The 12,133-nt window shown below is 36.7% G+C and overlaps 1 protein-coding gene and 1 pseudogene across 1 annotated transcript in view; both read left to right on the top strand.

Annotated features, from left to right (window-relative positions):
• On the top strand, nucleotides 8-6,036 carry LOC104793187 (annotated as a pseudogene).
• Nucleotides 9,235-12,133, top strand: part of LOC104699409 (phosphoenolpyruvate carboxylase 2-like) — a 5,458-nt gene continuing 2,559 nt past the window's right edge. The window contains exons 1-8 of the mRNA XM_010414717.1: nucleotides 9,235-9,713; nucleotides 10,058-10,449; nucleotides 10,537-10,621; nucleotides 10,701-10,923; nucleotides 11,005-11,108; nucleotides 11,193-11,277; nucleotides 11,372-11,526; nucleotides 11,753-12,131. Of these exons, the coding sequence (XP_010413019.1) occupies nucleotides 9,546-9,713; nucleotides 10,058-10,449; nucleotides 10,537-10,621; nucleotides 10,701-10,923; nucleotides 11,005-11,108; nucleotides 11,193-11,277; nucleotides 11,372-11,526; nucleotides 11,753-12,131 (1,591 nt within the window). The 5' untranslated portion in view covers nucleotides 9,235-9,545. The remainder of the gene's footprint in view (nucleotides 9,714-10,057; nucleotides 10,450-10,536; nucleotides 10,622-10,700; nucleotides 10,924-11,004; nucleotides 11,109-11,192; nucleotides 11,278-11,371; nucleotides 11,527-11,752; nucleotides 12,132-12,133) is intronic.

Here is a 12,133-nt window from a genome sequence, read left to right as displayed (position 1 = left end):
CTATGTTTTCAAGCTATAAATGGAAAACCAATGGCTGCAGTTATAGTACAGTCTCTTTCACGACTTACTGAGTTGCAAATTGCTGTTAGAGCGTTTCAGTTTCCTCATTTCAAGCTTGAGGACAAGCTAGCTCTCAGTGGGGGAAGTAATGGGGAGGCTACCACAGGTTTGGAGAATGAGATTTTGATGTTTTATCATAGTTTTACAGTGTGCTTTTGGACAAGACCGAGACTGGACTATGGGGCAGAAATGAGAATAGAGGTTCACAATTATTTAGAGGGAGATTTATTTCCAATACTTGAGAACAAGCTGAGAATTGAGAGCATAGTTCTTGAGGAAATCTCTTCAAAGGGGAATATACTAGCCGTGGATCATCTATTGTGGGCAGTAACAACTATTTCAGTGAGTAACACAAAAAGAAATATGCTGCAAATTCATCTACAACAAATACAGAAGAAGAGAAAGTGTAAAAAGACTTGGAGGTTCAAATACAAACCAGAAACACAATAAAAGAAGTGGCCAAACAAGCAGCACCACAAATGAGTTTCAGAAGCTGCTAGTTTCTTTCTTTTACCAAGCTTGAGGAAAAGCTTGATTTCAAAGGGGGAAGTATTGATATGATTAGTGTATCAACACAATCGGTTTTAAAGAAGATTAGTTGAATGAGCTGACTTGGCTAAGGAGGGCAGAGACTCTTTCTCATTTAGAAGTGTTGCCGTTGAAGTTCTTCTCTTTAAATACAAGCTATGTGTGCGTGGGGAGGGNGAGGTTCACAATTATTTAGAGGGAGATTTATTTCCAATACTTGAGAACAAGCTGAGAATTGAGAGCATAGTTCTTGAGGAAATCTCTTCAAAGGGGAATATACTAGCCGTGGATCATCTATTGTGGGCAGTAACAACTATTTCAGTGAGTAACACAAAAAGAAATATGCTGCAAATTCATCTACAACAAATACAGAAGAAGAGAAAGTGTAAAAAGACTTGGAGGTTCAAATACAAACCAGAAACACAATAAAAGAAGTGGCCAAACAAGCAGCACCACAAATGAGTTTCAGAAGCTGCTAGTTTCTTTCTTTTACCAAGCTTGAGGAAAAGCTTGATTTCAAAGGGGGAAGTATTGATATGATTAGTGTATCAACACAATCGGTTTTAAAGAAGATTAGTTGAATGAGCTGACTTGGCTAAGGAGGGCAGAGACTCTTTCTCATTTAGAAGTGTTGTCGTTGAAGTTCTTCTCTTTAAATACAAGTTATGTGTGCGTGGGGAGGGGGATGCTTATTATTGTTGTTGAATGTTCTAGCGATGTGCTAGTGAGAGAGTGATGTGCTTTCGTCTCTGATCTTTGTTAGGTGAAGAGCTTGTGATGTGCTTGCCTTCGTCTATGGTGTGTTAGTGTTTGGGTTATCAATAAAGAGTTAGTTACAGAGGTTACGATATCACAAAACTTATCAGACAATGTTGATGAAGCTGAACATATCATCAATACTCCTGAAAAGCCACAGGTTCTTAGAGAAGCTAAACCCAAGAAGGCACCTAAACCACCAACTCAGAAGAAATATGTTGTTGAAGAAAGCAACCACCGATGAGGACATATGTGCGGAGGAAGAAAGTTGAATCATCAGCTGTAGATACATCAACTCATGCCAAGAAGCTCTGTAGACGACCCTTGCATTTTGAACTGGAACACGGAGAAAACCGTTCCAACCCCGACACAAAACAAGCAAGTCAGATGGTATCCGCTGTTTTACAGAAGCTGTTGGATTCGGTGAGTCAAGAATCAAAAGGTTGGCTTCTTCCGGTGCCTAAGAGAAAGCGCAGCCAAGGTAAAAGAAAAAGAAAAGGGAAGGAACCTGAGAACAATGGTAGTTACCTAGAAGAAGTTGATGTTTCGATGGCACAACCTGCAAAGAGAAGACATGCAGAAAAACCAACTTTCTGTGACATGAATCTATCATGGATTCAGTACCATGAGCTATGTGACTACCAAAAAATGCATTGGTTGCATTTACCAAACTTACAATAGGAAGGGTTGAGATCTGGTGCCATTAGCAGCAAATCATTCTCTGGAAAACAATATAAGGATGTTTCTGCTGTCGACTCCAAGTGCTACAGTTTCACATCTCAATCCAGTGCTGATAGAGTCCTTACCACCGAAGAAAAAAAGAGAACTACAGGCCATTATAGCAAGGATGAGAAGATTGTTGTTGATACACGGGTGACCGTGAGCAAAAAGAAGCGAATCACTCAAGGAAACCAGATTGTAATCTTCGCGGTGGTGCTGGAGAAATTGTGCCTTTAACTCCTGTTAAAAAACGGCACCCACGACCAAAGGTTAACTTAGACGATGAGACGGACAGAGTGTGGAAACTGCTGTTGGAGAATATTAATAGTGAGGGAACTGATGGATCAGACAAGAAAAAGGCCAAATGGTGGGAGAAAGAACGTAATGTGCTTCGAGGACGAGCAGACTCATTTGTAGCACAAATGCATCTTGTACAAGGTTATACACTACACTTGTCCTTTTGTGCTAACCACATGGTTTCAATTAGTATTTGATCTTACGTGTATTGTTCGTTTAACTTCTTGTTATGGTTTCGGTTTTCTAAAAGGGGATCGACGTTTTACGCCTTGGAAGGGATCCGTTGTTGATTCTGTTGTTGGAGTGTTTCTCACGCAAAACGTTTCAGACCATCTTTCAAGGTATAAGCTCTTACATAGTTCTCTCTTGAAACTAAATCCAAGACAGCGACAAGTCACAAAACTAACATCTTTGTCTAATTTTTTAATTTCCTTCTAGTTCTGCTTTCATGTCACTTGCTGCACACTTTCCCGTGACTTCAGTACCCAGCAGTAATTTTGACGTTGGAACAAGCTCGACGCCTTCTATTCAAATAACTCATTTGGACTCAGAGGAGTCGATGTCAAGCCCACCCGATCAGAGCTCAGAGATCAGGCCAGAAGAAGAGTATCGTACTTCCTATCTGAAGCTCCTACGGGGCCTACAAGGCTCACAAGAAGATTCCAATCAAAAGAGTCAGTCTGAAAATTCAAGGTAAGGCAAAAAGTATTTTGATTGGGATATCTTAAGAAGAGAGGCAGAAAATAGAGCAGGCAAAAGAGAAAATAGCAACGAGGATGGACACTATAGACTGGGAGGCGGTAAGAAGAGCAGATGTCAATGAAGTTGCTGAAGTAATAAAGAAACGTGGTCTGCACCACCTGCTTGCAGAAAGGATACATGTACAGTTTTTTTGTTTTAGTTAAATATGAGTATGAACATTCTAGATAACCATTTGAGTTTGAACATGATTAATCATGCAGCGCTTCCTTGATCGACTGGTCAAAGATCATGGAAGCATCGATCTCGAATGGTTGAGAGATGTTCAACCGGATAAAACAAAGTAATTTTAAAAGACTAAAGTATATTATTTTCTCGTTATTCATCCCAAAATAGGAAAATGACTACTTAATTAGACAGTTTTAGTGATTCAGTTGCATTGTGTATGTGCAGAGAATATCTTCTGAGCATTAATGGATTGGGGCTCAAAAGCACTGAATGTGTGCGGCTTCTTACGCTGCACCAACTTGCCTTTCCAGTAAGTCAGGATAAGTTTTTCTTTGTTGTCCTTCTAAGAAGTAAATTTTATGATGCATGATTAAGTTATTGACATTGACAGGTTGATACAAATGTTGGGCGCATAGCTGTTAGACTTGGATGGGTGCCCCTTCAACCGCTCCCAGAATCATTGCAGTTACATCTTCTAGAAATGTAAGCACTCTACAAATGATCCTACTTGGAAATGTAAATTTGTCACTTAAATAATTGGGGTTTGTTTTGTCCAGGTATCCTGTTCTTGACTCTGTTCAGAAGTATCTCTAGCCCCGTTTATGCAAATTCGATCAAAAAACACTGTAAGGACACTGATTTATTTTTTTCATGCCTCATTCTAATACACTCGTTAATGCCTCATTCTAATGCCTCATCCTATATTTTTACAGATATGAACTGCACTATCAGATGATCACATTTGGAAAGGTATACATTAATGAAGGAAGCGTTGTATGATACTCATATACACATATCTAAGATGATGAGATTCTGAATTACTACTCATGTCAGGTCTTTTGCACAAAGACAAAACCCAACTGCAATGCATGTCCTCTGAAAGGAGAATGCAAGCACTTTGCAAGTGCTTTTGCAAGGTATTGCAACATGTTCTCTATTACTATGAAGAAACCCCTTATTCAAATATAACCCTTTAAATGAGAACTGGTCCATATTTAAAGTAGCTCTGAATTGGTACATAAAATTGAGTAACCTTTCATTTGGTTTTCTTTCAGTGCAAGGCTTGCTTTACCGGGTACAGAGAAAGTTATGGGCACACCTGATAAAAACCCGACGCCTCTCTACCTGCCAGAACCATTGTACAGCGAGCAAGGGTCAGAAGTGGTAAACTCAGAAACTGTAAATAATGTTTGTGAACCAATTATAGATGAGCCCGCATCTCCAGAGCAAGTATCAGTTGACATTGAAAATGCTTTCTTTGAGGAAGAAATTGAAGACATTGAAGAAATTCCTACCATCAGACTAAACCTGGATGCATTTACCATTAACTTAAAGAAAATAATGGAAGACAATAAAGAACTACAAGTCGGAAACATGTCCACCGCTTTAGTTGCACTTACTCGTGAAGTTGCATCCCTCCCAATGCCAAAACTGAAGAATATCAGCCGGTTAAGAACGGAACATCAAGTGTAAGTATCCATTTTTCTCTGTTATTCATCGTCTCTTAGGTTGAAATAAAATCAAAAGTAAATTCGAATACAGTAAAGCTTTGATACAGTAAATCGTTAAGTGTCAAACCAAGCATATTTACTCGTGAGTTGGGAAGCAGACAAATTTCAGCTTGACTTATGTATAACTTGGTTCTGTTTTCTTTTCCTGTATCTTGCAGTTATGAAATGCCAGACACACATCCTCTTCTAGCTGAGGTATGTCAAATAACTAGACAATGACTGAAGAACACATGCTATAGTCTGTCAATATCTAAAATCTGACGAGTTGTTTGTGTTTGTGACAATTGGAGAAGAGAGAACCTGATGACCCATGTTCTTATTTGCTGGCTATTTGGACGCTAGGTGAGCCAGCTGATTCCATTCAGACTGTGAGAGGGACAATCTTGGTAAGTAATTGCACAAACTCATTTGCTTCTAACTACTCTTATGTTTCTACAACCTATATATATAAGATGCTTTAAATTTTTGCAGATTCCATGTAGAACTGTGATGAGAGGTAGTTTCCCTTTGAACGGGACCTATTTCCAAGTTAATGAGGTGAGGACTTGAACTCCAGTATATCTAACTCGTTCATTTAATTATTTGCATTGATTAACTTCTAATGATTTCTATATACACCAGGTGTTTGCGGATCATGCATCTAGCCTGAAACCTATCGATGTCCCAAGGGATTCGATATGGGATTTACCTAGAAGAATAGTCTACTTCGGAACCTCTGTATCTACAATATTCAAAGATAATAACATTTTCATTGTTCGAAATGTGATGCCATTGTTGATCAGAGCCAGGAACTTGTTCTAACCAGTGGACCTAACTTTTTTTTTTCAGGCTTATCTACCTCTGAGATACTGGAGAGGTAAATTATTTTGTATAAATCTCCAGCAATTTCTTCTGTTTTTATTTCTTTCTAAAATGTTTAATGTATTTAAATCTGCAGGGTACGTACGTGTACGCGGTTTCGATCGCAGGACGAGAGGACCGAAGCCTCTGATTGCCAGACTCCACTTCCCGACAAGCAAGCTGAAGACCCAAGCTTGATACTATTCTGTCCCATCTAGTTCTAAAAAAAGTTTGAAGTTTAAAACAAATTCAGTACTTCTGTATTGTTGATTGGTTTTTTTGATCATCGTTGTTTAAATTTTTTAATCATGATTGTTTATAGAAAAAAAATTAAAAACAAAAAAAGATGATCACATGATTATTTTGTTGATTTTCAGTTACTAATGAATATGATCGAACAAGAAGGAAAAGAAATTGCAACTTTGCAAGTCATCTTTTGATATTGGGCTGTAATTGGGTCGAATTTACATGGTCTAATTTGAGATGAGCCCAGGGTGCCCGACTTTTCAAGTTTCAATATCTGCTTAATTTTTATTACTATTATTTTGTGTGCTAATTAAGGAAGCTTCGTGCAGCTATAGATAAACCTCTACGTCTTTGTTTCTTTCTCTCGCTGACTTGGACCACTCGAATCGAGTTTTGAAGCACGGATATCGTTTGCTTTGACCTTTTGGGTTTGTCATAGGTCGTTTTTATTTGGTCGGTTCAATCGTAATCTCTAACGAAATATCACGTTTGTAGTTTTGTTACACTTTTTTTGTGTGTCGTCATTGCGCATTTATGATATGTGAATACTGGAATACTGAATCATCATAATATTCCTATATATAGCATATAATGTTTGTTAAATAAATGTTAACTCGTGAGCATAAAATTACTATGCAGTTTTGTTTGAGTAATGAGTATACGTATACGTATATATATGCGCATATTATATTGGATGCAGTACAACCCGGTACATATATGTTTGCATACGTATAAAATATCCGGAGAATATCCGTATAACATTTAATTAGCATATATTCCCACCAGCCACCACTATCTCAAATTTCATTTTCACATATAGAAAGTTATGCTTTTATTGTTTGTTTTCTTTTATAGCTCAATCATACCATTAAGGATCAAACATTATACTGATCAAATAAGTTATGATTGTCCATCTCCATACGTTTCAAAATAGCATAGTAAACTGAAAATGTAATATCTCTCTTTGCAATAATCAATCATGTATGCACATGAGTGGCTTGTGTTTTCCCGATGAGCTAAGATTTCTTCTTCGGTTGAAGATCTTAATCTGCAGCCAAGCTTGTGAGCTCGGACTAGCTAGTTATGCTTTTTATTCAAAGCAGAGCGATTTAACATTTAAGCTTCAAAGTAATAAATACTGTGATGCTACTACTGACGATGAAATTGCAAAACATATATAATAAAACATGTGGTTTGAGTTAATCTTACAAGATGTGAATTAATTAATCATGCAATACAATATATGTGTACGTACGAATCTTCTTTGCCATACGGATCGTCGTCGGATACTGCTTGTCTTTTTCTCTCTGTTTTAAAATATCACGTACGTATTCAATGTGAGAAAGTATGTATGAGAAACGGGACAAATGTATATATGTTGGTTGAATGGTTGGTCAAGTTTTTAGTGGCTATAGTTAAATAAGGAATTAAATGTGAGCAAACTTATTTGATATATTAGTGAAAAAAAACTTATATTGGCGTATTTGTTTCTTTCGTCCGACTCTTGAAGAAATTAAAAGGTTACATACAAATTATCCACATTGCCCTTTCACATTTTCTAAAGCTCATATAATCTGCGATAGTATCGTACTATCGTCTGATGCTTTGTTATATGATTATACAAAATATTCTATATATAATACACACTTCACATTTTTAAAAACAAAAAAAAACTATCTTCGATATATGTATAATATGGAACAGGTCCGAATTCATATGTATATGTATATTATTTAAATGATTCCATTTGGCTGGGATTTATAAATTGATACGATAAGGCCTTCGATAAAATAAGTTGATACGATAAGGACTTTATATGATTCTATTTCCACTCGTCGGAATCTTAATTTGGTTGGTGATTGTTCTTAGATTCGAGAATCAACTGAAGAAAATGAATATAATAAATATGAATACTAGTTATTCATTAAAAAAAAAAAAAACTATATGATATGACCGTAATAGACGTGGGACGTTTAAGTCAAAAGGTCAAAAAGTCGAATTATATTTCTGGCTCCTTCCACAACTTTTGGGGATTTTCCTCTTTACTTTTTTTGCACCCAAGTAGCTAGTTTTGTTTTTCTAAACCTTTGTTTATAATTTTCTAAGGCTTCTTGGTAAAAATTAGTTATTACTTTGAATCCATTTTCTAGACAGATTCTTCTACTTAGATTGGCATGACTCAAAAGAAAAATAATTTTCCCATTATTATATTAAATCAATTTTTTTTCTTTCTCACAAATGCAAAAATTGAAGGAGAAGAAAGCTATGTAGTATATGTAACATCACCATTTGGCATATTCTTTGGCATATTCCATATCCTTTGCCCCTTAATCATCTTGTAAGCTTTCACATTTTCTAAATTGCTTTTCGTACAAAAGCATAAGATAAAAAAAAAAATAAACAAAAAAAACAAGAAACGATATTTAGTTTCGTGCTATACTAAAAAAAGAAGCCAAACAAAAAGGAAAAATAAAAGTCGAATTGGTGGACTCATTATTGGTCCACCCTGAAAGTTATCAGAAGCGTACACATGCAGAGTTTGGTCCCCCGTTCCTAATTTCGTATGACGGACGTACATGCATTCAAAAGATGAAAAGCAGTTCATAAATTTTCTCACCATTTTGTTTATGTTCTAAACACTCTCATATGGGGACATCATAGATACAAATCTATATCTTTACATACTTACTTAAGTAGTGAAGTACATAATGTAATTTGTTAAGTTAAAACTTTGAACAGAGCAAACTCCTGGTCTGGTTTGATGAAGAGGAGAACTTATGACAATAACGTTAGTCTTTTACTCCTTTAATTAGTCTATTTTGCTTTTGAAACTCAAAATTTTATCATATTCATATGTCCCAATAGTTATTATTATATATATAAAAAGTATATTATTCAAAAACTATGAAACTTGGCATTTCTATCACCCTTCAACGGATTTTAGTTTTTTATTTCCTCAAAAAAAAAAATTAACATAATCAATATTTAAAAATAGAAAAACTTTACAAAACCAATATAGATTTATATATATTGCTACGGTTTCGTCAAATCTTATAGCTATGTTTTATGTGAATTGATATAGTTAAGAGGACCAAGATAGAGATATCTATCATAACCTGAATTAAAAAAAAATAAAAAAAATCTAACAAAATCTAAAATTTTGAACTCTCAATCAACTCTTTTTTTTTGAATAACTCAATCAACTCTTTTAACAAAAAAAAAAAGGACTATAGAGCGAGCATACGTTCCGGCTATAAATAAAAGATACAACTACACACATCGAATGGACTATATTAGAAACCTTTACGTTTCTTATAGTTTTTTTTTTTTTTTTTTTTTTTTNAATCAAAATAAACCTATCAAACTTTATCCACCTGTCTCTCTTCTTCTCTATCCCATCGTCTTCCTCGTGAACGAACCTTCTCGATCTTCTTCTTCTTTTTCCACCTGTTTTTTTTTTTTTGGGTTTTCTCACGAGCTTCTTCTACTCTACTACGCCACTCTCACGAACTTATTTTAAAAGTGAAACTTGTTTTTTTTTTTTTTTTTTTTTTTNTTCCTTGATTTGCTCTGATTGTGTCATCCTGGAACATTATTGAGAATCTCTCTACTCTATAAGCAGTTTTATTTTACTACTAGAGAGAGAGAGAAGCATAAACCATGGCTGCGAGAAATTTGGAGAAGATGGCTTCGATTGATGCTCAGCTCAGGCTTCTTGCTCCTGGGAAAGTCTCTGAAGACGACAAGCTTGTAGAGTACGATGCTCTGTTGCTCGATCGATTTCTCGATATTCTTCAGGATTTGCATGGCGAGGATGTCAGAGAATTCGTATGTTCCCTTTCTTTCTTCTTCTTCTTTCTCAGAGAGATCACTCTCACTCTTTCTTCTCTGTTGAGAACTGGGTCTGTGGTAAAAATTTGAACTTTGAGTTACGTTTAGGGTTAAAACATCAGTTAATTATCAAGTGGGTTTGTTGTATCTGCTTAGTTTATCGGTAAAGTTCAATCCTTTTTAGTGAAATTGAGTAGTTTTGCATCAGATTTCTCTGTTTTTGTTAGTACTGGGATAGAGAGTTATTTTTGTTTGGCTTCAATGGCTCACTGAGATTGTTTTATTCAGTTAATGCTTTGGTGTTCTGAATCAGATTATGTTTTTGTTTTTTGTGTCAAAAGGTTCAAGAATGCTACGAGGTGGCTGCTGATTACGATGGGAACCGCAACACTGATAAGCTAGAGGAGCTTGGGAATATGCTGACGAGTTTGGATCCAGGGGATTCAATTGTTGTCACTAAAGCATTCTCCAACATGCTTAGCTTAGCTAATCTAGCTGAGGAAGTCCAGATTGCTTACCGGCGTAGGATTAAGAAGCTCAAGAAAGGCGATTTCGCTGATGAGGCCTCTGCAACAACTGAATCCGACATTGAAGAGACTCTCAAGAGGATTTTGCAGCTTAACAAGACTCCTGAAGAAGTCTTTGATGCTCTCAAGAATCAGACTGTTGACTTGGTTTTGACTGCTCATCCGACTCAATCTGTTCGTCGGTCTTTGCTCCAAAAGTTTGGAAGGTTTGTTTAACCTTATTTTGAGTTCCCACATTTTGAATGCCTTGTCTTGTGTGACTTTACTGATGTGTTTTCATCTCAATGTTTCAGGATTCGTGATTGTTTGACGCAGTTATATGCGAAGGACATTACTCCTGATGATAAACAAGAACTCGATGAAGCTCTGCAACGAGAGGTACATACACAACATAAGAACTCAATGAAGCTTCTTCTGCTTGAATTCTATTAAAAAACTATGTTTTTGGTTGCACCAGATTCAAGCTGCTTTTCGCACTGATGAAATCCGAAGAACTCCTCCTACACCGCAAGATGAAATGAGAGCAGGTATGAGCTACTTCCACGAGACAATCTGGAAAGGAGTTCCGAAGTTCTTAAGACGTGTTGACACGGCTTTAAAGAACATCGGAATCAACGAGCGTGTTCCTTACAATGCGCCTCTCATTCAATTCTCTTCATGGATGGGCGGAGACCGTGATGGTACACTCTCACTTCTTTCTTCTCTTTAGCCATTTAAAACATGAATTGGTTCTCATTAGTGGAGACATTTTCTGAATCTAGGAAACCCACGAGTAACTCCTGAAGTTACAAGAGATGTATGCTTATTAGCTAGAATGATGGCTGCTAATCTCTACTTCTCCCAGATAGAAGATCTTATGTTTGAGGTAAGGAAAAGTTATATCACATTTCAACTTCTTACCGTTTTGGCTGTTAATGGTAGACAAGGATCTTATATGTATGTTTTGCAGATGTCTATGTGGCGTTGCAATGAGGAACTTCGGGTCCGTGCAGAACGTCAAAGGTGTGCGAAGAGGGATGCAAAACATTATATTGGTGTGTTACCATTCTCTGACAATTTTTATATAAGATTCAATAGTTTGTTATATTTTGCTGGATGTATAATTGGTTTTTGGATGGAATGATGTAGAATTTTGGAAACAAATCCCTGCAAATGAGCCATACCGAGCTATTCTTGGAGATGTGAGGGACAAGCTGTACAACACACGTGAACGTGCACGTCAGTTATTGTCAAGCGGAGTTTCGGACGTTCCTGAAGACGCTGTTTTCACAAGTTTGGATCAGGTGTGTTTTCTTGCTGTTTGCAGATCAACTAGAGATGTTTAAACCAGATTATCCAAAAACTGAAACTGAAGATGAACTGAAACTTTAATTCCTTTGGAAACATATTTGATTTAACATTGAAACTGAAGAGAATCAAAACATTGATTGAACCACCTTAAGATCATTCTTGTGACTTTCCTATTGATTTGTCTAAGTTTCTAACCTTTGTTTCTGTTTCTTTCCAAAGTTTTTGGAGCCACTTGAGCTCTGTTACAGGTCGCTCTGTGATTGCGGTGACAGACCTATTGCTGATGGAAGCTTGCTCGATTTCTTGCGCCAAGTCTCAACATTTGGGCTTGCGCTTGTGAAACTTGATATCCGACAAGAATCTGACAGACACACCGATGTCTTGGATGCTATCACAACACACTTGGGTATTGGATCTTACAAAGAATGGTCAGAGGATAAAAGACAGGAATGGCTCTTATCTGAGCTAAGTGGGAAACGCCCTCTCTTTGGACCTGATCTCCCCAGAACTGAAGAGGTCGCAGATGTGTTGGACACTTTCAAAGTCATTTCCGAGCTTCCTTCGGATAGTTTTGGTGCTTATATCATCTCAATGGCCACT

Source organism: Camelina sativa, chromosome 6, assembly GCF_000633955.1.
Source record: "Camelina sativa cultivar DH55 chromosome 6, Cs, whole genome shotgun sequence".
Lineage (NCBI taxonomy): Eukaryota > Viridiplantae > Streptophyta > Magnoliopsida > Brassicales > Brassicaceae > Camelina > Camelina sativa.
Note: the sequence above shows the minus strand (reverse complement) of the source record. Positions and strands in the feature narration are given on the sequence as shown.